Source organism: Phyllobates terribilis, unplaced genomic scaffold (assembly GCF_046119375.1).
Source record: "Phyllobates terribilis strain yellow unplaced genomic scaffold, ASM4611937v1 Scaffold_11__3_contigs__length_659146591, whole genome shotgun sequence".
Classification (NCBI taxonomy): domain Eukaryota; kingdom Metazoa; phylum Chordata; class Amphibia; order Anura; family Dendrobatidae; genus Phyllobates; species Phyllobates terribilis.
In genome coordinates this window covers 151,360,182-151,383,515 of record NW_027362771.1, presented here as the reverse complement: position 1 = coordinate 151,383,515, position 23,334 = coordinate 151,360,182, and the positions used below count along the sequence as shown (strand labels likewise).

Genomic DNA, 23,334 nt, shown 5'->3' with positions numbered 1-23,334 from the left:
TGTTACCAGCAGATACTGTGGTTCTGTTACGGTTTGAGTGCTGAACACTTGACGGTCCCACGGTTGGCAAGTTGGAACTGTGAGATTCACTACGTGCACCACTGGTGTTTTGTGGAAAAGCACATGTAAGATTCTGCAACAGTCTCTGCTGATACTCCTGCATGCGTGCATCCCTTTCTATGGCAGGAATAATTTCTGCAAATTTACTTTTGTACCGGGGATCTAACAGTGTGGCAACCCAGTAGTCAGGATTATTTCTAATTCTCACAATTCGAGGGTCATGTTGCAGGTAGTGCAGCAAGAAGGCACTAATGTGTGTTGCGCATCCAGGAGCACCAAGTCCCTGTTGTGTTGGTGGCGAGGTAACAATCATGCTTCCTTCCTCTGTCCTCTCCCCCCAACCTCGCACAACAGAAATGTGATCAAGGTCTCCCTCATCTGATGAGTCTTCCATCAGTTCGTCCTCCACTTCTTCCTGGGCTCCTGCACCTTCCTCACTAGTTTGGCTGCTACCATGCGCCCTGGTAAAACCATCTCCCCCACCCTCACATGCCTGCCGCCTTGGTGCTGCCGACCGTCTGGACCTTGCAGATGTTAGCCCTTCCGCATACAACTCCTCCTCCTCTACTTCCTCCACCTCCTCTTGTGCCACCACCTGACTCCGAATTCTGTTTAACATGTGCTCCAGCATGTAAATCACCGGAATAGTCATGCTGATAATGGCATCGTCAGCACTAAACATCTTCGTCGCCATTTCAAAACTGTGCAGAAGGGTGCATAGGTCCCTGATCTGAGACCACTCCTCCAGCTTGATTTGCCCCACCTCTGGATCTCGTTGGCCCAGGCTATACGTCAGAACGTATTGCACCAGGGCTTGTCGGTGCTGCCACAGTCGCTGCAACATGTGCAGAGTTGAATTCCACCGGGTAGGCACATCGCATTTTATCCGGTGAAGTGGCAGGCCCAACGATTTCTGTAGAGATGTAAGTCGCTGAGCTGCGGGATGCGAACGGCGGAAGTGAGCACACAGCGACCGTGCCCTCTGCAGAAGGCCATCTAGTCTGGGATAGTGGGCTAAAAATTGCTGGACAACCAGCTTCAACACGTGAGCCATACAAGGCACGTGTGTGACATTGCCCCGGCGAAGGGCCGCACCCAGGTTTGCAGCATTGTCGCACACGGCCTTCCCTGGTTTCAGGTCCAGTGGAGACAACCATTCATGAAATTGGTTCTCCAGAGCTGACCACAACTCCTCAGCTGTGTGACTCACATTTCCCAGACATTTCAAAGTAAAAACCGCCTGATGACGTTGAGCCCTACTGCCAGCATAGTAAGCAGGTGTGCAGGATCCCTTCTGCGCAGTTAGAAAGCTTGTGGCATGACCAGACAGGCTTTGGGTGCAGGTGGAAGACCGAGAGGAGGTTGAGGAGGCAGAAACAGTGGAGGAACTTTGACATAAAGAGGATTGACGCACAACTCGTGGGGACGGCAAGACTTGGACAGCAGCCCCTTGTCCTGCTGTCACCATAGTTACCCAGTGCCCAGTCAGCGACATGTAACGCCCCTGTCCATGCCTACTCGTCCAAGTGTCTGTGGTGAAATGCACCCTGTCACACACAGAGTTTCTCAAAGAAGCGGTGATGTTGTGTGCGACATGCTGGTGGAGCGCAGGCACACCTTTCTTTGAGAAGTAGTGCCGACTGGGCATCTGATACTGGGGCACTGCGACGGACATAAGGTCTCGAAAATCCTCTGTGTCCACCAGGCGGAAAGGCAGCATTTCTGTAGCCAAGAGCTTGCAGATGGTGAAATTCAACCTCTTAGCTTTCTCATGGCTAGGAGGAAATGGTCTTTTACTTGTCCACATCTGAGGGACCGAGGGCTGGCTATTGTGCTTAGACGGGGTTGATAAGGGTGTCCCCGGCAAACTGCCGGTCTGTGAGGAAGATGCAGGCGGACATGTTAGCACCACCTTTGGATCAAGAAGAGGCCGCGGATGCACAAGATATGGCAGACGGTGGTTGGCCCGGCCGGCTAGGCCGCATTGTAGCACACTGAGCTTCCCACTGCAACTTATGCTTCATGTCCATGTGCCGGTTCATGCATGAAGTACTCAAACTATGTATTTTTTGGCCTCTACTTAGCTTTTGCTGACAAATGTTACAGATAACACGAGTTGGGTCATCTTTATCGATCTGAAAAAATGCCCAGGCTATGCAAGGCTTAGCACCCATGCGACCTGAAGAGCCACCACGACTTGTGGTGAGAGGCAGAGTTGTGTTTGAGGATGCAGTTGTTGACGTGCTTCCAGTACTACGTCTCTGTCCAGGAAGGCGCAACCTGACCTCGTCGTCACTAGCATCTTCCTCCACCTCCTCTGCTGACCTCATCTCTTGGCTGACTGTGGGTTGACAGTAAGTGGGATCTCCAACCTCATCATCATCACCCTGTGCGTTATCACACCCGTCGTCCTCAGAGCCAACCTGTTCCTGCCCTGACAAAAAACTAAAGTTGTCGCTCCAATCAGGTATTTGAGTCTCATCATCGTCTTCCTCATTGTCTCCACCAACAGGAGTTACAGTTTGGGAATGAGGGTCTACATTATGGTCAGAACCTTCTGCGTCTGGTCCTGGATCCGACTCAAAGATTCTGGGCATCAGTGCAGATCATTTCCTCGTCTGGATTCACAGAAGCGCTGGAGTCGACCTCTGATTCCCAGGCTATAGTATGAGTAAACAGCTCTGCAGACTCAACCATCTGTTCTACCTCATACTCAGACGGGCAGCTGGAGATTTGGGAGCTGTGAGGAAGCAAGTGCGATTGGGGTGACACCTTTGAGGACTGGAGTATTTGTGATGTTGAAGTTGATGTGGAGGAGAGCCCACTTAAAGGAGCACTTGATATCCGTTGAAGCACCTGCTGTTTTTGTGCCTCATCTGGAATTTGTAGCGATTGGCGTGGCCGTAAGAAAGGGATCTTATCACATTGTCCGCTAAAAGAAGTAGACATTTTAGTTTGGCTGGAAGATGGTCTTTCTTCTGCAGATGTTACTGTTGCTTTAACACCTACCCCACGGACACAACCTTTTTTCCCCTTCCCAACACGCCTATTCCCCTTTCCACCAGCAGCAGGCCTTTTTCCACTCATTTTGGTGGTTAACTAATTCACAACTCTGGAGTTGTTTGCACAAAAAAACAATGGATGGGAACCGAGCAGAGCTGAGTGGCCAAACTGTGGTATTAGGCCAAAACTATTGGCTGGGTTAGATGCAGAAAAAAAATTATATTCAATTTGCAACCTGATGGAGGTCAGTATAGATGGACTAATAGAACAAGTCCCACACACAGCTAGAAGCCCAAATATTTTTTTAGAGGTAGATGCAGAAAAAAATTGTATTCAGTTTGCAGCCTGATGGAGGTCAGTATAGATGGACTAATAGAGAAAGTCCCACACACTGCTAGAAGGCCAAATATTTTTTCAGAGCTAGATGCAGAAAAAAATTATATTCAGTTTGCAACCTGATGGAGGTCAGTATAGGTGGACTAATAGAACAAGTCCCACACACAGCTAGAAGGCCAAATATTTTTTCAGAGGTAGATGCAGATAAAAATTATTTTTAATTTGCAGCCTGATGGAGGTCAGTATAGATGGACTAATAGAGAAAGTCCCACACACTGCTAGAAGGCCAAATATTTTTTCAGAGCTAGATGCAGAAAAAAATTATATTCAGTTTGCAACCTGATGGAGGTCAGTATAGATGGACTAATAGAACAAGTCCCACACACAGCTAGAAGCCCAAATATTTTTTCAGAGCTAGATGCAGAAAAAAATTATATTCAGTTTGCAACCTGATGGAGGTCAGTATAGATGGACTAATAGAACAAGTCCCACACACTGCTAGAAGGCCAAATATTTTTTCAGAGCTAGATGCAGAAAAAAATTATTTTGAATTTGCAGCGTGATGGAGGTCAGTATAGATGGACTAATAGAACAAGTCCCACACACTGCTAGAAGGCCAAATATTTTTTCAGAGCTAGATGCAGAAAAAAATTATATTCAGTTTGCAACCTGATGGAGGTCAGTATAGATGGACTAATAGAACAAGTCCCACACACTGCTAGAAGCCCAAATATTTTTTCAGAGCTAGATGCAGAAAAAAATTATATTCAATTTGCAACCTGATGGAGGTCAGTATAGATGGACTAATAGAATGATGCTATGCCTAAAAGATTTTACTTCACTAGGTGCAGTAAAAAAATTGGTATTCTATACACAGGTGGTATATCTTGCAACACAGATAGGCTACTCCACTGACTAACACACTCTGCAATAGGCCAAAAAAGGATTAGCTTTGCTAGATTCAGCCAAATGCTGTGAAAAAAACTTGCACAGCACTGGCACAGACCTGCCTGGCAAAAACTGATAGGAACTGATGTAACCTAGTCCTGAAAAGGACTCCAATTACAATTAGTCTTTACTCCCACAACCTATCTATTTAAGAGCACAGACCTCCCTGATAAAAGTCGTAGGAAATGCTGTAACCTAGTCCTTAAAAGGACTGCAATCATAACTATTCCCTACTCCCAAGCTATCTGTATATTTGTGCGAAAATTGGCTTGAAATTAACAAGGTATAGCGCACACAGCAACAGCGGTGCCGTCTAACACGCAGCTGCAGCAGTGAGAAAATGGTGGCGACGGGGAAAATGGCTTGGTCTTATAGGGCAAGGACATGTGACATACACTGCCAATGACACATGCCCTTGCTTGTGTGAAAAAAAGCACTTCGCTCCGTGTGTGCGCTGGTGATAGGCTGACAGATTGCACCTCCCCACTGCAAATGCGGGAAAGAGAAAAAAAAATGGAGATCTTCATTGTTCCTGCAGAGATCCATCCCCTGCCCCTCCCCCCGCCCCGCTGTACACTCAAACTGCGTATTAACATTAATTTTCATCATTACTGAGAAAAAATCCAGTTATGATTTTGGTGCACGAACAGTTATCGAACATAACCTCGAACAGCCGAATTTTTCTCAAATCGTTCGTGTTCGCCGAACGGCTCGAACACCGCCCAAAACAGCTCGAATTTGAGATTGGCGAACAGTTCGAGTCGAACAACGCTCATCTCTATAATTAATATTTGAACTGGCAATGAGGTTAATAAATTATCATTCTTAAAGGGAATGTGTCATTAGAAAATTACCTAATGTTTAAGGAGGACCTGTCATCAGATCAAAAGTGGGCAGTTTTTGCTCTTATTTTATTTCCTCTCCTCCCCCCAAGTATCCCGTTTTTTGTTTTTAGAAATTTTCCATACGGTTCCAGAGATATGGGCTTTTTTATTTAGTACTATTTTTTATGGTCTTTACCATCTTTACCAAAGGGGAGGTGCATATGATGCATTGCCCGTGCAATCTATATTGCACTTTGTATCAGCCAGGAGCACTGCACTCCTGCCTCCCAAGCTGTGCACTTCTCAGCAATCTTTTGAGTGATCAGTGGGAGTCTCAGGACCGGACCTCCACCATTCTACAGGCAAAGTGCCTAAAATATATATAAAAAACTATTAAATAGAGATGATCGTATCAAAATCGAGGCAAATTGATTTAGAGGTAAATTTTATGAAGTTTCCATTTCCTAGCAAATTTGAAAGGTTTGCGATTCGATTCATGCGAATTGCCAAATAAATCCCATCACTTTTTTTACACATTGCAGAAGACTGCATCAGTCACAAAAGGCTAGTATGATTTTAGGCTTGACCACATGGGCTTATCCATAATGCCTTGCAGATATCACATCACATGGTATAAAATAGCCAATCAGGAGAGACTATCATAGTTTGTATAAAAGCCTAAGCAGGGAATGCAGCAATCATTTTAGAATAGTGAAGGTACGTCAGAGCTCAGAACAAATTAAATTTTTGGGAAAACTTTGCAGAACCTGGCAAATTAAAATTTCAAAAGATTCAATCATCTTTATTGTTAACATTTTTCTTACTCTTTAAAGACTCTGGACACAAATCTAAAATAGTGCCCCATTTGCCTTTTTTAAGGCAAAGGGGCTACTTACACACACATAAAAATGAAGATGCAGGAGAAATGTTATAAGAAAACTTGAGTCTTTTCACAGTTGTCAGCCATTAATCCACTGTATGCTGATGGCTCAAAACAAATGTGCTGACATAATTATAGTAGCTAAAATGTCAATAAAGTCAATGCCATGGAGCTAGAAAACTCAAGTATACATAAGAAATCATAATTTTGCTTACAGTTTTCTTTGGACTCCTCTTTGTATCCTTTTCTTTTGCTTTCTTTTTGTTGGCTTTGGCCATTTCTCTTGCGGTTTTTGAGGAAAAGTTCTCACTTGTCATAATCTGGCCCTATAACAAAGAGTGTACTATGCAATATCTCAACCACTGTGCCAAAAATTATTATAAAGAGTATCCTCCTATATTTATATAGGCTTACCAAATCTTCAATCTGTGGAGGAGGAAAGTCCAAGATTGGTGAGAGAGATAAACGAACCAATTCTTGCTGCCATCGGAAAGTCAAGCTAATGGCGTACTGGCCAGCAACTTTAACAGAAACTTGTTCATTAACCTAAATAGGAAGACAAAAGGTACTCACATGAGGAGTGCAAAAATAAAGAAATAAATATTTATATAACATGAACATATATACATATATTTTTGCTTTGCGGGTTGTAAAGAGATAAAAAAGGAGAAAAAACATAGTTGTCCACAAAATAATAATTAAGTGTCTAGTTCTTATAGCATTTATCATTGGGTACACTTTATACAATGCTAAGGCTATTTATTTTACAATAATTTTTCACTTTAGAGAATGCCTTGTGTTGTGTTCCCAAAATGATCATCTGATCACCGGTTTCCTGCTGCTCCCTGCCTCAGCTATCAGCTCAGATCTATGGGGGAACATAAAGGCAATGTTGGACTGTTGCTTATTTTAGGAATGAATTACCTTATTTTCATTGGTCATATTACCTGCACTGTAAAGGGATCGGACAGTTTGCCTTTTTTTGGCCAGGTCCATTCCTTTATTTTATCTCCTTCTTTATTAGTCAATACTCCTCCAACTTGGTTGTAATGCAGTAGAAAAACATTGCTATAATAATAAAAGTGACATGTGGTCACATAAAAAATACAATAGCTGAAAAAGATAGGTATAAAATGATATAACTGCAGTATGAAGACAAGTTGATACGCAATATGCAATCTAGCATTATTAATATCTAAAGAAACCATGGAGGATTACTGAATGAGTCAATTCACTAGTTTAACAGATTTACTCAGGAATATCTGCCTTATATATTCTAATTACTCCAGGACTAACCTCTCAGGAGAATGAATGCTGCCATGTCCAAATGGAGTGAATGTGCCCAGCATGCTCTGCTCCGGGGAAAATATATTAGTATAAAACCCTCCGCATGATAATCCAGAATGGCTATGACACACAGCCAGATGTCCAGAAGGATAATTAGATTGTGAGTTAGGGAAAACGTCATATAATAAAATGTTATTATGATCATGATACATGCCATATGTGCTACGATAAATCTATGCTATAATTGTGGGTAGGTGTGCAAAGGTTTGTCTGTAATGGGAATCTTTGGTATGCGGCAGGACCTTTCACTAGTATTACTATACAAGATATGTGTTCAAGGACCAGCCTTTACGCACTTGTCACTTCAGCTGTACTCTGCTAAAATGTAGTGTCCTTTACTTCTATATATATTTTTATAATAATTTTAGAAATAAAATCTTGCAAATTGTTCATCAGAACACAGTGTGCACATTGAGAGGATATTAAACCATTGCAGAACCATCAATGAGGGCATAATGAAGTTTGCGCAGAGAAGAGTTTTCCCGTATGCTGTCTGGAATATGTGGCTTTCCATTTGTCAGCACAGCTGGAGACTTCATATGCTTCTTTTGCTTTGTGGGATCTTTTTTAGTACTTTCATAGTGGCGGAGGATAATTGGTTTACAGAATCCTTTCTCGTTTAGCAAGGATACCTGTTTGTTTCTGTAAAAAGATAATAGTTGTTTAATATAAGAGCACAACATGACCAGATAACATAAAGCTATGGAACATCTAATATCAATACCATGGGACACAATTGATAACAGTATGCCATGTTAAAAGGATGACTGACGTGCCCATAGCAGCTAATCACAGTGCAGCTTTCATTTTTAGAGAGTATTGTAGTTAGTTAAAGCTGAGCTTTCATTGGTTATCTTCTTGGTTTCTAGGCCATTTTTTTCTTAGAATGTTTTAAATGAACCAAAATATGAAAACACATTTTGTTACATATGGAAATAGACCTAATCTTGCAAGCAACAATATATATGTATGAAATTTTAAGCATGGCTGACCATAAATATGTAATTGTTGCATATGGATCATTAATCATAACTGTGCCAATAGAGAATTAGGAATATTTTTCTATTTTAGCTTTTAGCGTAATTCCGCCATTATTTTGTTTTTTTTTGTCGGAACTCAATGTGCAGTAAATTTGACCAGGCAACATAACTCTCCAGGTCAATATGACTATGGAGACATCAAATTTATACAGTTATTTACGTATTTTACTGGTTTTCAAAAATATCCTTAGTTAAAAAAAAAATTATATATTTTTTATATGTTGTTAACTGCAAGTAGGTTGATGAAGGTCTGGGTCCTGAGTCCCTCACTGATGGCTCAAAAATGCCTAAAGAAGTGCTCAGCGAAGTAGACAGGAGTGCACAGATCCTGCCCAGCATGCACCTAGAGCTGGGTACAAATGCAGTAGAAAGCATAGGCTCCTATTTCCTGAGCTGAGTATTAGCGTTGAGCAAACGTGCTCGGGTAACGTGCTATCCGAGCATGCTCAAGTGTTATCCGAGTATCTTCGGCGTGCTCGGCAAATATGTTTGACTCCCTGCGGCTGCATGTTTTGCAGCAGCATACAGATGCAACATATGAGGGGATTGCCAGTTTGTTAGCCAATCCCCGCATGTGTTGGGTCTGTCTACCACCGCAAAACATGCAGCCACAGGGAGTTAAACATATTAGCCGAGCACGCCGAAGATGCTCGGATAAGATCGAGCATGCTCAGATAGCATGTTATCTGAGCACGTTCGCTCAATACTACTGAGTACCTCTCGAGACGCAACAACATATAAATAATATGATTTTTTTTTTTCAACTTAAGACATTTTTTTAAACTGTATTCTGCTCCCGCTGTCTCCAAGTGTAAAAATAAGAATATATAAAAAAAAAATCAATATACTCATGTTACACGCGCGCCGCTAGGTTCAGATAGGACAAGACAGGCTTCACGAATTCTTTGGAATCCTGGGGGAACCATTACTCAGGACGTCCATAGGCTGCAGCTTCTCTCAGGCACACAATAGATTCAATTGCTGACCAGACACATCTGACAAGAGTCTTTTTCAACAGTTTAACAGTGGAATTTAATCTGAAGCACGGCCAGTGCAATTCAGGGATATTACAGCAACAATCTTCATTACAGTACAGTCTGAGTTTCTTGAGCAACCGGCTCCAGTAACAATACAGTAGTTTCTTCACAAGGCACAGTATTACAGTCTCTTCAGTAACATATTTCAGCATAGATTAGATCTCTTAGCAGCACACTTCTAAGTATACACAACCACAAGCTTTTCCTTCACAAGGACACAATCGTACACAGCATTCTTTATCCTACATGGAGATGGAGGGAGGGGGGAAGTCTGATGAGGGAGATGATCCCTGTGACACAATTCCTCCCAGTCCTTATCTTCCTGCCCGATAATACTCTACACTGTTAGTTCAGGGAGTTTATCTGACTGGTGTTTAGTTTCTCTCCTGATCTGAATCCTGTTCAATTGCCTTCTGTCAGATCCAGATAACACACCACCTTTCTCTTAGGCTTCAGCCAGACTACTATAACAAGTTCCCCACAATCCCCTTGGGGCTCTGCTAAACACTCCCAGTCTCCTGTGACTGTGCTAACCCCTCTAGTTGCTGGATGCTTCTGAAGCACAACACTTCCTGTCTCCTGTGCTTGTGTTATTTGTAACAGTTGCTGGATGCTTTTGAAGCAACAGCACTACTTCGGCATGTCACACTCTTCCCTCCTTTTTGAATGTCGTCCTCGACATAAGTCTTAATTGGTCTGGCCAATTCTGAGACAGTGGTGAAAGGTGAGTAACTTTATATACAAATTGTCATTGTCAAATTGGCATAACATTTATAAACATTTATAACAACCTATTCTAGCGACCTTTTACTTGTAGGATGCCTGTAAGAAATAAACAATTAACACAATTAAAAAGATCACCATCTCTTCAGCTGGAGCTTTGTCTTCAACCATTCAACCAGCTCTCTGTCACTTGGCTTTAACAGTTCTTTATTTCTACAAAGTATTTTAAAGAAAAATCAAAGCATGAAAACAAGTCTTTCCAGTAGGCAACATCTTCCATACTGTCTCTCGGTGGTGAATACCACTCCAATGGGCTTACCAGGTCCGTAGGCAGAGATACCTGTATCAAGTCGACAGTCCTTGGCACTTGACTCGGTTCACCAAGTGTCTCATACGTCACCATCATGGGCCGCCTCACTTCTCAAGTCGACAACCTCCTGGTAGATTGTTCCTCAGATACCACGGGTTCTTTGGTCACAGGAGTTTCTTCCGCCGCACTAATTTCCCATGATTCCTCAGATGCTCTTGGAGCTGAGCTTCCTCTGTAAGTTCCCGTACTTCTCCTGAATAGCCTGTTTCCGCATGGTCTGGTAATTCCGCTCCTCTTGAGTGTCGATCGGACTCTTCAGGGACCGGTGGTGTGTTAGTCATCGGAACTTTCAAGGTCACTATCCACCTCCGGAGCTTCAGTCTGTGGTGGTGCCTTAGTCAATCTCGGAAGATGTCGGTCTACTTTCGGGAAGTCTTGTTGTGGTGGGAGATAATCACAGGGTAGTAGTAAATTGCGATGGAATATTCTGGTTTTCTTGTCTCCCGTTTCCAATCGGATTTCATACACTGGGCTGACCTCAGCTTTTCTCCTTACGACCACATACACCTTGTCTTCCCAGTATGAACAAAGTTTTCCTGGACTGCCTTTCTCACGTACGTTCTTGACTAGCACCCGACTTCCCAGTGCCAATTCTGCTCCATATCAGTTTCGATCATAGTACTCCTTACTTTTGCTCTGTCCTTGCGTAACCACTTTGGACGCTATGTTGTGTGCCGCTGCCACCCGTTCCTTCCATTTCCGAACATATTCCGGATGCGTTCTGTAAGTCTCTGACACCGGAATATCGAACATGATGTCGATTGGCAGTCTTGGCGATCGTCCATACAATAGGAAGAAGGGTGATTAACCCGTTGCATCGCTCTTTGTAAAGTTATAGGCATGAACCACTTTTGAAAGAGAACTCTTCCAGTCTTTCTTCTTGTCAGCTGTTAAAGTGCGCAAAATAGACAATAATGTCCGGTTAAAACGTTCCACTTGTCCATTATCCTCTGGGTGATAGGGCGTTGTGTGGGATCTCTGAATTCTACAGTACTCTCCTAGCTTGGAAAAGAGCTGGTTCTCAAATTCTCTTCCTTGGTCATGGTGTAACCTCGTAGGGAACCCAAACCTCAAAGCAAAATCATTGAAGATCTTCTCTACCTCTGTTCAACCAGCTTTATTGGTGGTGGCATATGCTTGGGCAAATCTAGTAAAATTGTCCATCACCACCAATATGTATTCGTAACCACCCTTGCACGTCTCGAGATGTAGAAAGTCTATTGAGACCATCTCAAACATTTACATAGTTTGGATGTTGCTCATAGGTGCCAGGGTTGATGTGTTAGGACGTTTATCTTTCAGACACCCACACTCCCTGGTCACTGTCACGCTGTCTCTGACTACTGGAGGAGGGGGGCCTAAGCTGACCCTAAGCTGGGGCCCTGACTAATCCCTCAACCTGGAGGTACTGTTAAAGGTACAGAGGTCCAGGCCACCAGCGTAACCCCTACCTCCTGAGGATCCCTGCACCTAAGTAATCTAGTCCTGAGAAGGACCCCGATCACAACAAAAGGGGACAAGTAATAATATGCCCACACACAGTACTTAGACGAACGAGACAGTACAAGGGAAAAACCAAAACCACCTTGCATACAAAAACTACACAACTACAACAGAGGGAACACCAACGGGAAAGGAGATAAATGATAAAGCGAGGAAGGGAAAAAACTCTCCAAATACACTTATCTCTGAAACTCCAAAAACCACGATCCGCTCTGTTAGTCTGCATGAAATGCTTTCACCGACACTTCCCTAACAGACCAGCAGGCATTTGAAGGAGTCTCACTACAGCAGCATTGATTGCAGCTGGGCGAGGCTGGACCTCGTCTAGCACAGAGAGAGAGAGAGAATTAACTCCCTCACTGCCGAAAAACACAAAGCACCAAAAAGTCAGCTGCGAGAAGTCAGGCTGTGTAATCGTGACGATCTTCGTGGCGACACACCCGTGACAGTCACGTACCTCTCAATATCTCTCTGCATGTATGGCCAGAAGAAAAGTGCACGGATCAAGTTGGTTGTCCTTTCCACTCCCAGGTGTCCAATGTTTTCATGGAGTTCTTTGAAGACCAACCTACGGAATACTCTGGGTAGTACAAACTTCCGGTTTTGTCCTCCTTTATGATACAGGATACCGTCTTCACTGAGGTAGAGCGTCATCCATTCTTTAACTAAAACAGATACTGCTGGTGACTCATGATCTCTCTCCCGTTTACTTGGAAACTGATTTTGGTCGACATAAAGTAGTATTCCACCAACTATCTGATCTTCCCGTTGTGCTCTACGGATTTTTCCTTTTGCTAAATGGACAGGGGGTGATCTTGTTCTCTCGCTTTTATGGTGGTTTCCACCGTCAACGGACATCACAATGGTGTGTCTTCCTCCTGATAAGCTTGCACTGCTTGGGTAGCACTCTCAATTGCTTCCAGATTGACTTCCTCCGAGCATTCTTGCATGAACTCCTCAGGCTCTAGGGCATGTTCGACAATCCATCAGCATCCGCATTGCATTTTCCTGGCCTGTACTTGATGCTGAAATTGAAGTCAGCTAGTTCAGCGACCCATCTCTGACCCGTTGCATTCAGTTTGGCTGTAGTGAGGACATAGGTCAAAGGGTTGTTGTCAGTGTATACCTCAAACTCTTTGCTGTAGTAGAGATAATCTCTAATTTGTTCACAGACAGCCCATTTCAATGCCAGGAACTCCAATTTTCCAGAATGTAGATGGTAATTCTACTCAGCGTCAGTCAACATTCTAGAACCATAACCGATGACTCTCAATTTTCCATCTTGATGCTGATACAGGGCAGCTCCCAGTTCAACTTGAGAAGCGTCAATGAAGAACAAATGGTAAGTTGAAATCAGGATATCCCAAGATGGGTGGTTTTACCAGGTAGTCTACTAGTTGTTCCAATACCTCCTGGTGGTCTGCTGTCCATAGAATGGGCTGTTGGGACGAATTGGCATTGTTTCTCTTAAGCCCGGTCCTACCCGCGTTCTTCTTTTTCTCCATGGGTGATGTTGACTCTGTCATCCCCCCCAAGAGGAGGTAAAGCGGGACGGCAATCCTGAAGAAGTTCCGTACGCAAGTACAATAGTGGAAGAGGAATCCTAAGATCTGCCTCAACTTCTCGACACTAGAGGGCCGCTTGTCTTTTAAGGCCAGTACCAGAGTGATTTCTGCTGTGTCCATGGTATATCCTTCACCAAACACAATTTTCCCTAGAAATCGGATTTGCCTTTTGAACAGTTCACACTTCTTTGGGGTCAACTTAACTCCGTGTTGTTGATACCGCTGTAATACGGTCCTCACGTGGTCAACATACTCCCGGAAGGTTTTTGCTGTGTACCACATTGTCATCCAAGTACGGCTGATAGATATCGTCCTTCAATCCTTCCAAACACGTCTCCATGCTCCTCTGAAATTCTGCTGGAGCTGAATTGAGCCCAAACGGTATGCGGATTCACTCATATAACCCCCACGGTGTGATGAATGCTGTCAAGGGTCTACTGAACTCTTCAACAAACCCTTGATGGTATGCTTTACCCTGATCGAAGACAGAGAACCAGGTACTTCCTGATAGGCTATACAGCCTATCTTGAATCTTTGGTATCGGGTGCCGATCAGGTGCTGACTTTCGGTTTAGTTCCCGGTAAGCACAGCAGAGTGTCAACGTACCGTCCTACTTCCTAACACAAACAATAGGAGAGAAATAAGACGACTTCGATTTTTGGACCCAACCTCTGTTGATTAGATCTTATAAATACTGTTTCATTTCACGGTGTAATGGTTTCGGCACAGACATGTAACTTCTGGTTACTGGGGTCGTGTCATTCAAATTGATTTTCAATTACAACAACGGGATACAGCCTATATCAGAGTCATCTTTAGAGAATGCATGACACTGTTCTCTCTCAGCATCTGTTTTGCTATCACTATATCTTCAGCACACAAGTGTTCCAGGGATACTGGGGGATCCCAGGACCCTGGGGGATCCCAGGACCCTGAGGTGGGTCGTGCAATTTCCTCCCCGGGGCAACTCCTGTTTCTTGGTGGGGAGACCGAATTCACGGTAGACCCCTGGGCGGGTCTCACACTGGCTGGATATACCGTTTTATCAGTTTCAATGTGACCTAACACAGTCTTTGGATCCAGTCTAATTTTGTGTTTCGTAGTATTCATCACCGGTACGGTCACTCGAGCAAACCCACCAGTAGGAATCGCAAGCACAGTCTCACCTTGAACTAGGCCTTCCGGATGTTCTGAGGAGTCTTTTGGCATGAACAGTCTTTTCTGGACTTTTCTTCCCGGTTCTACCCGGACTCCATACCTCACCTCCACCAGTTGGTTTGCATGGATGATGGTTGGGCGCCAGCCTACCTTGACTTATTTTAGGTCATTGTATTCTGTGCATTCTTTACTCTATGAATCACATTTTCCACCACGGCGTTTGGTATGGCAAGTGATGTGGCAATTGCATCTACCACCAGCGTCCCTGACTTGTGTTTCGTGATGACCTCACTGATTACACTATAACCCAGTATAGGGTTCTCTGCCACATTCTGATCACTGGTCACGAGAAAAGGTAACAAAAACTCAATGGTGTTGCTGTTCTTTGTGGCCCTCAGTTGGAAAGTCACTTCCACCCAGCCTATGAAAAGGATTTTGGTCCGGTTGACAGCTTTGCCATGGAGTTCCACTGGTCCTAAAAGTTCCTTTAGTAACCGAAGGCAGGTATGTGGCAGGTAGCGCCTTCTCCATTCTTCATTTAAAAGGCTCGCTTGGGCTCCCGTGTCCCACAGTGCTTTTACTAGGATTTCATCTAGCTGGCACGGTATAAAGCACCTTTCACCGATTAGTCTGATGAGGCTATCTTTACTGACCGAGGAATCTTCCTCCGAGGAGTACATTGTTTGACCTCCACACTGGGCATTGAGTAACTGATGCCCCTGTCTCGTTTGCAGCTGTTGTAGACGAGAACACACTTGGGGATAGTACCGACACAGCCGTTTTACCTCATGCGCCGTTCTGGGTTTGGTGAGATTTGGATTTGCTTCTGAGGCCTCCTCCGTGTCGCGGTTACCATTCGCCCCGCACTGGTAACCTCCTGTCTTTTAACCCAAACGACCATGACCATTGGCGTTCCTTGGCATAATGTCCTTCCTCACCACATGTTAGACAGTGGACACACATCGTACGCTGATTTGATAAATGGCACGCTTCACAAGTCGGGTACCTTCTGTTTTGGAACCCACTCCTGGGTCTGAGGGATACAGGTTCTGGCATGGAACGAATCAACTTTTTCACCTCAATCAACTTGGCTCGCAGTTCTCCTATTACTTCCTCCCAGTCAGCACTGGCGGTCCTCTCTTTTGTTGGTGATTTAAGGTTCCCTCTAGGAGGTGGCACTGGAGGGTATCCATGATGATCTTTGGCTTGGCCACCGGGGGTCTCCAACTTCAGCTGACTCACTTTGGTGATTTTAGAAGCAGAGCCTTTCTTTAACTTCTGTTCGCTCTCTGACTCCAAACTAGCTGCCTCATTCATGTTTTCAATTAGGACTTTGTCCAGAATGCCAGGATCTTCTAGGTACTGTTTCAGCTGTAACTTGATGTCTTTGCTCATTAACCACGTTCCCAATGATCTCAAGAACTTATTCTGGATTAGTCCAGCATCACACTTCTCCTCCGCTTCTACATCTCTGGATGCAAACAGCAGTTTATCCTTCAGTTCAATTGCTCTGAACAAGAAACTTTGGGGTGATTCATTATTTTTCTGTGAGAGGTTAATGAGTGGGTGGAACAATTCTGAAGTACTCTCTTCTTTATAGTGCCCTTTAGAATCATCTTCAGCTGTTGCAATGTTAACAGACTCTTCATTTCTAGCATACTACGGAGGTTCAGTCCTGGGCTGATCGCTTTCACCACCCCTCAACGATCTCATCTGGCTGGTAGCCTTTCTGTAAGCCTGCATCGATCTGGTGCAGCAAGTTCATATAAGACAGTTTCTCTTTCTGTTCACACTCTCCAATCTGTCCCAGGATCTTGAATTCTTTCCTTATGGTGATTTGTGGTTTTAGAGAGGACTGTCTCCCTGATTTATCTAACCCGAGCAGGGTAAAGGTTCTGTCTAAGTCTGTCACCCATTCAGAGGTTTTGGTCGATTCCTGCAGGGCTGTTGTTCGGGCTTTGAATTGTTCTTTTAATTCCTGTAGTTTTGACTGCGGATGGAGATTCCCGCTTTTGGTAATTGGTGCCGCCCCTCCATCCTCCAACTTCAACCTGGTTAGAAACTGTGTTAGCTCTTGGAGGAACGTCCACATGACGTCTTTAGCTTCTGTTTCCCCCAGCTCATCCATTTTTGCATTAATGGCAGCTAACAGTTGCCTGCGGTTGTGTGCTTTAGAAATCTGTTTTTCTGACATCTTTATATGTTCTACTAGTGTTCTCAATTCTTCACAGGTTAACTGAAGTAGCAGCTCACTAATTCTGTCCATTTGCATTTCCACATCCATTGCTGCTAGTGAGTTTTATTTAGGGCTGGTCCCCTTTAACTGGTGTAGCAGAGTTGAATTGAGGTGCTGTGCTGCTGTGTTTTTCCAGACACTTTTCCTCTTCTCCCTCTACACGCTAATTCCCGCTCAGGATTCCCTGTACGGGCCACCAATGTTACACGCGCGCCGCTAGGTTCAGATAGGACAAGACAGGTTTCATGAATTCTTTGGAATCCTGGGGGAACCGTTACTCAGGACGTCCATAGGCTGCAGCTTCTCTCAGGCACACAATAGATTCAATTGCTGACCAGACACATCTGACAAGTATCTTTTTCAACAGTTTAACAGTGGAATTTAATCTGAAGCACGGCCAGTGCAATTCAGGGATATTACAGCAACAACCTTCATTACAGTACGGTCTGAGTTTCTTGAGTAGCCGGCTCCAGTAACAATATAGTAGTTTCTTCACAAGGCACAGTATTACAGTCTCTTCAGTAGCATAATTCAGCATAGATTAGATCTCTTAGCAGCACACTTCTATGCATACACAACCACAGGCTTTTCCTTCACAGGGACACAATTGTACACAGCATTCTTTATCCTGCATGGAGATGGAGCGGGGGGGGGGGTCTGATGAGGGAGATGATCCCTGTGACACAATTCCTTCCAGTAATTTTCTTCCTGCCCAATAATACTCTGCACTGTTAGTTAAGGGAGTTTATCTGACCTATGTTTAGTTTCTCTCCTCATCTGAATCCTGTTCAGTTGCCTTCTGTCAGATCCAGATAACACACCACTTTTCTCTTAGGCTTCAGCCAGACTGCAATAACAAGTTCCCCACAATCTCCCTGGGACTCTGCTAAAACACTCCCTGTCTCCTGTGACTGTGTTAACCCCTCTAGTTGCTGGATTTTTCTTAAGCACAACACTTCCTGTCTCCTGGGCTTGTGTTATTTGTAACAGTTGCTGGATGCTTTTGAAGCAACAGCACTACTTTTGCATGTCACACTTACCTGTCCGAAGATTAAATAAGTGTGCCACACCATAATCCATCTGACCTGCATTTCTGCCTCAACATGCGCGGTGACTTCAGGCAATCGCATACGCTGAGGAGCAGGGAAGAATGACTCGCTGCAGCGAGTGGGCCCCTGAACTGTGCTGAGCTCAGTGAGCAGTGTCCTGTCACTCAGTGAACTCAAAGCAGTTGACTGGTCCGCTTGCTACAGTGAGTCAATCTCCTCTGCTCCTCAGCGTTTGCGGTCACCTCAAGCCACTGCGTACGCTGATGCAGAATTTCCGGTAAGATGGATTACAGCGTGGAGCACTTATTTAATCTTCGGACAGGTGAATATAAGGATTTTTTTATTTTATTCTTGTTTTTACATTTGGAGACAGTGGGAGCAGAATACTACTCTCATCATTGTCCCTTGCTCGCGCTGATCGCAGCGCCGACAGGGAACAATGATGAGAGATGCCTTCAGCACTCGGCGCTTGGGATTCCCAGGCACCGGCACATGTGATCCTGATGCGGCACATGGTTGCCATACAAGGAAACACGGATATCTCCGGTATGGGGTTTTCCAGTACTGGAAATATCTGAACGTCTGAAAGAGGCCTAAAAAGCTAAAATTTGGTGTACTGATTTTATAAACATGTACCAACTACATTTATTTTTGTATGGCGTTTTAAAGCTACAAAAAAACACCAATTTCTTTATACAGTAACCATATAATTTATTACACAAAAGGTCCATAGTCCTTACATTTGGATCTGTGCAAGTTGCAGCCTCTCCAGGGCCCAGGAAATCAATCCTTTCCATGCTATAGCTTCAGATTTGGATTCATTTGTTTGTGAAATCCATCCTTATTAAACGACATCAAGCAAAAACATGCATACTGAGCAAAGGTAGTACAAAGAAGTGCAAGGAATATAAACTTGTGTCTAGAACCACCTCAGATAATGTGCACGTGGTGTCATTTTGATGCCACTTCAGGAAAACGCTGGTGGTCATTTTCCTGAAGTGACTTCACTGCCAGCTTCATCGCCAACCTTGCGGCTGCTGTGCCGTCAGCGGCTTTCACTCTAAATTGCTAATGGGAATCTGTCAGCAGGTTTTTGCTACCTCATCTAAGAGCAGCATAATGTAGAGAAAGAAACCCTGATTCCAGGGATGTATCACTTACTTTACTGGGTGCAGGAGTTGTGACACAATCAGAGTTTTCTCTGCTGTAGATGCAGCAGTGCTCAAAAAGCTGACCCCACCCACACCCCTCATAAGCAGCTTTCAATGTACATTGGATATTGCCAGTAAGCTACTAATGAGAGGCGGCTTCTGCTAGAAAGAAGCCGAACAATGAGCATGTCACTGCTTTTAACCGCTTCAGGGTTTTCAAACCCTGAAGCGACAGTTAAAAGAAGTAACACAGGATAGAATGTGTGCACAACAATATAGTTTTCACATTTCTGTACACTATATTCATTTTCTGGGGCGCTTTTTTATGTGGATCTTGGGCATAATTCGTCTGAAAAAGACACCGTGTGCACATTTCCTAAGGCTATGTGAACACGGATTCTTTTTTCTGAGTTTTTGGAGCAAAAACTCAAAGTTTTTCAGACGATTTGAAATTTGAAGGCGGATTTGGAAAAGTTCCACTCAGTTTCTGCTCAAAAAAAATCCTTGAAAAAGGAATGGCTTTAAACTTAACTCAGTTAATGCACCACTTCAGCGTTTTTGTTATTTCAGCGCTGGAATGGTGCTACTAATGTAAGCTCCATGCCCCTAGTATTATGCTTACCAGCTGCCATCTTCTCTTGTTATTCACTTCGGTCCTTTTCTGCAGGTTGGCACATGACAGATCACTCCAGTGTTTGCTGGGGTGAGCAGAAGGTCAGTTCTCAATGTAAGTCTATGAAAGCCAGATCGAGGATCTCATAGACTTAGGCCAGGCCCCACTATCAGTATTCGGTCAGTATTTTTTCTCAGGAGTGGGAAACAATACCAGGAGTGGGTGATAAATGCAGAATTGGTGACTTGTTTCTATTATACCTTTTCTCTGATTGTTCCTCACCTGGTTTTGGCTCCCACTCCTGAGAAAAAATACTGACCAAATACTGATAGTGGGGCCTTGGCCTTATACGGAGAGTTTGTGACCGTTACCTCTGACTTCCGGTTAGTCAGAAACTGTGGTCACAAGATGGCGTAGTGTGAATGGAGCGGCGCCAAGTAGAGCAGAAGATGACGGCTAGTATGTATAAGACTCGTGGCAGGGACCTTACATTAGTGGCACGATTCCAGCGTTGAAATAAAAAAAACGTTGGAGTGGTGCCTTAACAGATCATAGAAGGGAAATGAAATCTTTTGTGCTATCTACCAGTTTACCATAGTTGTAGAGAAAATAAAGGACTTTGTCTACCTTTGTCTTCACATACTCTAGATGACATTGAGAAACTGATGGTCACTGGTAAATGGGCTGCCGCATTCTGAGGGGCTGGACAAATAGAAAAACAAGATGAGCATTATTGATAGATATAAAACGAAAGTATATATAAAAATCAATGAAACAACACACTGCACTTATACTTAAAGGGGGTTGTCCAAGATTAGGAAAACATGGCTGCATTCTTTAAAAACAGCACCACACCTGACAACATATTGCAGCTCAGCTGTATTCACTTCAATGAGTTTGCAATCTCAGATACAACTCATGGTCAGGGGTGGGGCTGGTTCTGAAAAAAAGGCAGTCAAGCATCTCTTGTGTGGGAGCTGTAATAATGATGAATCTGTGTCATAAAACATTGCTGGAGACAACTATAATTAAACAATGGCTGGTCAGAGCTTTGACAGATTAAAAGAAGAGAACAATACAAGACTCTTTTTTTTTTTACTTTATAGAGAATGCTACTTAAAGGAGCTGTAATTTAGCCCAACCCTTATTAAACTGCCTAATACAGTTATATGAAAATTAAAGGGGTTGTCCAGGCAAAATAAAAACATGTAACAAAAATATCAAATTCAGTCATACTCACCTTTGGTACCCACCTGCAGGCCAATCTGTAGCCTGCCCAAAGACAAAAAGCAGTTTCCTATTTTACTATCCGCTGGATTGCTGAAGTCTGTGAGTGGCTGCAGCAATCAGGTGACTTTCAGTAGGACGTCATTATAAAACATCTGATACCACACTTCTCAAGTCACCTGAACGTATTAGCCAATCACAGGCCACAGCAGTCTGGTGGTCAGTGGAATGGTGACATCACTGCTTCCTGTCTCTACATAGACCATGGCGGGCTGCACTAGATCCAAGTGGGTACCAATAGGTAAGCAAGACTTAGTTTGATATTTTTTTACAGTTTCATTTTGCCCAGAACAACCCCTTTAATTGATGTCCACTACTTTTAATAGGTGCTCTGCCTTGCTTTGCTTTACCTATAGCAGAAACATCATAGCATTAAAAGGAATGTGTCATCAGAAAATTACCTATTGTTTAAATCAGGTATTTTTGTTAAAGACACCTTTCACCAGTTTAAGCATGTTAAACTGGGCACATTTTGAAATAGTAGTTGCAGAGCTGAGAATAATGTAAATTTTTATTTTTTAATATCTGCTCTCCATTGAGGAGATATAACATGTAAAGGTTAGGTTATAAATTATCTTATAGCTCAACTTGAGCTGTTACTTGAGATGTGTCTCATGGTCTTGTAATTCTTCCCCTGCATGATGTTGATCAATCATAAGCAGGCAGCATCATGCATGGGAGAAAAGGACATGCCCTCCTCTTCTAACGGATTTCCACAGCTACAGTGGGTATGGAAAGTATTCAGACCCCAGACCAAGTGATATTTCAGTTTTTCTTTTTTAATAAATTTTCAAAAATTTCTACATTTCTGTTTTGTTTCAGTCAAGATGGGGTGCAGAGTGTACTTTAATGAGAAAATAAATGAACTTTTTAGAATTTACCAAATGCCTGCAATGAAACAAAGTGTGAAAAATTTAAAGGGGTCTGAATACTTTCCATGCCCACTGTACTGTGTAGATACAGCTGAGCTGAATTTTCTATCATTACAAACACTTCCAGATCTTATCTCAGGCAGTCAGTGTGGAGGAAGGTTCAAAACAGCACTGTGAAATGAGATCTGGAAGTGTTTGTAATGATCAGGGCCCATTTAGACAAAATGGGGCAGTTGGACAAAAGTTTAAAGTGGAACCCCAAATGCTAACATGTTGCATCATCACACAGAAATATTTTGGTTGTATTTACATGCTCTGAGTTCAGGCCATTAAACGAGCGTGATCGACAAAGTTGAAGTCGTTCAACGCTTGTTTCCCGGCCTATTTGCACCGGCTGAGGAAGAAAAATGAGCACAGAATGTTCACTAGTAGATAACATGGTACTGTATTGGGGACAGATTTATCAGCAGCACATCTGCAGTTTTCACTGGGCGATGTGCTACTGAGAACAATGATTTTTGTTCCAGCATAAACAATCCAATCACTCAATGAATAGGCAACATTTTGCTCGTTTAGTATAATCCACCCTATAGTCCTCCACATAGTATAATGAACCCCATAGTCCTCCATATAGTATTATGCACGCCCCATAGTCTTCCACATAGTATAATGTGCCCCACAGTCCTTTATATAGTATAATACACTCCCATAGTACTCCATATAGTAAAATACACTCTCCATAATCCCCAATATAGTATAATGCATCCTATAGTCCTCCATATAGTATAATGCACCCCAATAGTCCTCAATACAGAATAATGCACACCCCATAGTCCTCCATATAGTTTAATACACTACCCATAGTCCTCCAAATAGTACAATACATCCCGTAGTCCTCCATACAGTACAATGTACTCCCCATAGTATAATGCACTCCATACTCCTTCATGTAGTATAATGCATTCCCCATAATCCTCCATACAGTATAATGCACTTCCCATAGTTCTCGATAGAGTATAATGAAGCCCCCATATAGAACATATAGTATAATGCACTCCCCATTGTCTTTAATAGAGTAAAATGCAGCCCCCATATAATACATATAGTATAATGCACTCCCCATGCAGCCCCATTGAGTATAATGCTGCCCAATAGAGTACACATAGCATAATGCCGCCCCATAGAGTATATAGAGTATAATGCAGCCCCCATAGTCCTCAAGTATCATGGCCACCACATACTCACTGATTAAAAAAATAAAAATACTACACTCACCTCTCTCCGTTCCCCCGCTGCTCCGGCCTCTGCAGCTCGTCTACTCAGCACCTCCAC

At 43.4% G+C, this 23,334-nt stretch overlaps 1 protein-coding gene across 1 annotated transcript in view; it reads right to left on the bottom strand.

The window, feature by feature from the left end:
- LOC141165040 (uncharacterized) overlaps positions 1 to 23,334 on the bottom strand; it is a 101,744-nt gene that overhangs the window by 55,098 nt on the left and 23,312 nt on the right. Inside the window, exons 5-11 of the mRNA XM_073650690.1 lie at positions 20,471 to 20,545; positions 18,820 to 18,919; positions 7,823 to 8,040; positions 7,348 to 7,492; positions 6,999 to 7,119; positions 6,466 to 6,597; positions 6,267 to 6,377 (exon numbers count right to left, since the gene is read on the bottom strand). Coding sequence (XP_073506791.1) covers positions 6,267 to 6,377; positions 6,466 to 6,597; positions 6,999 to 7,119; positions 7,348 to 7,492; positions 7,823 to 8,040; positions 18,820 to 18,919; positions 20,471 to 20,545 — 902 coding nt within the window. The remainder of the gene's footprint in view (positions 1 to 6,266; positions 6,378 to 6,465; positions 6,598 to 6,998; positions 7,120 to 7,347; positions 7,493 to 7,822; positions 8,041 to 18,819; positions 18,920 to 20,470; positions 20,546 to 23,334) is intronic.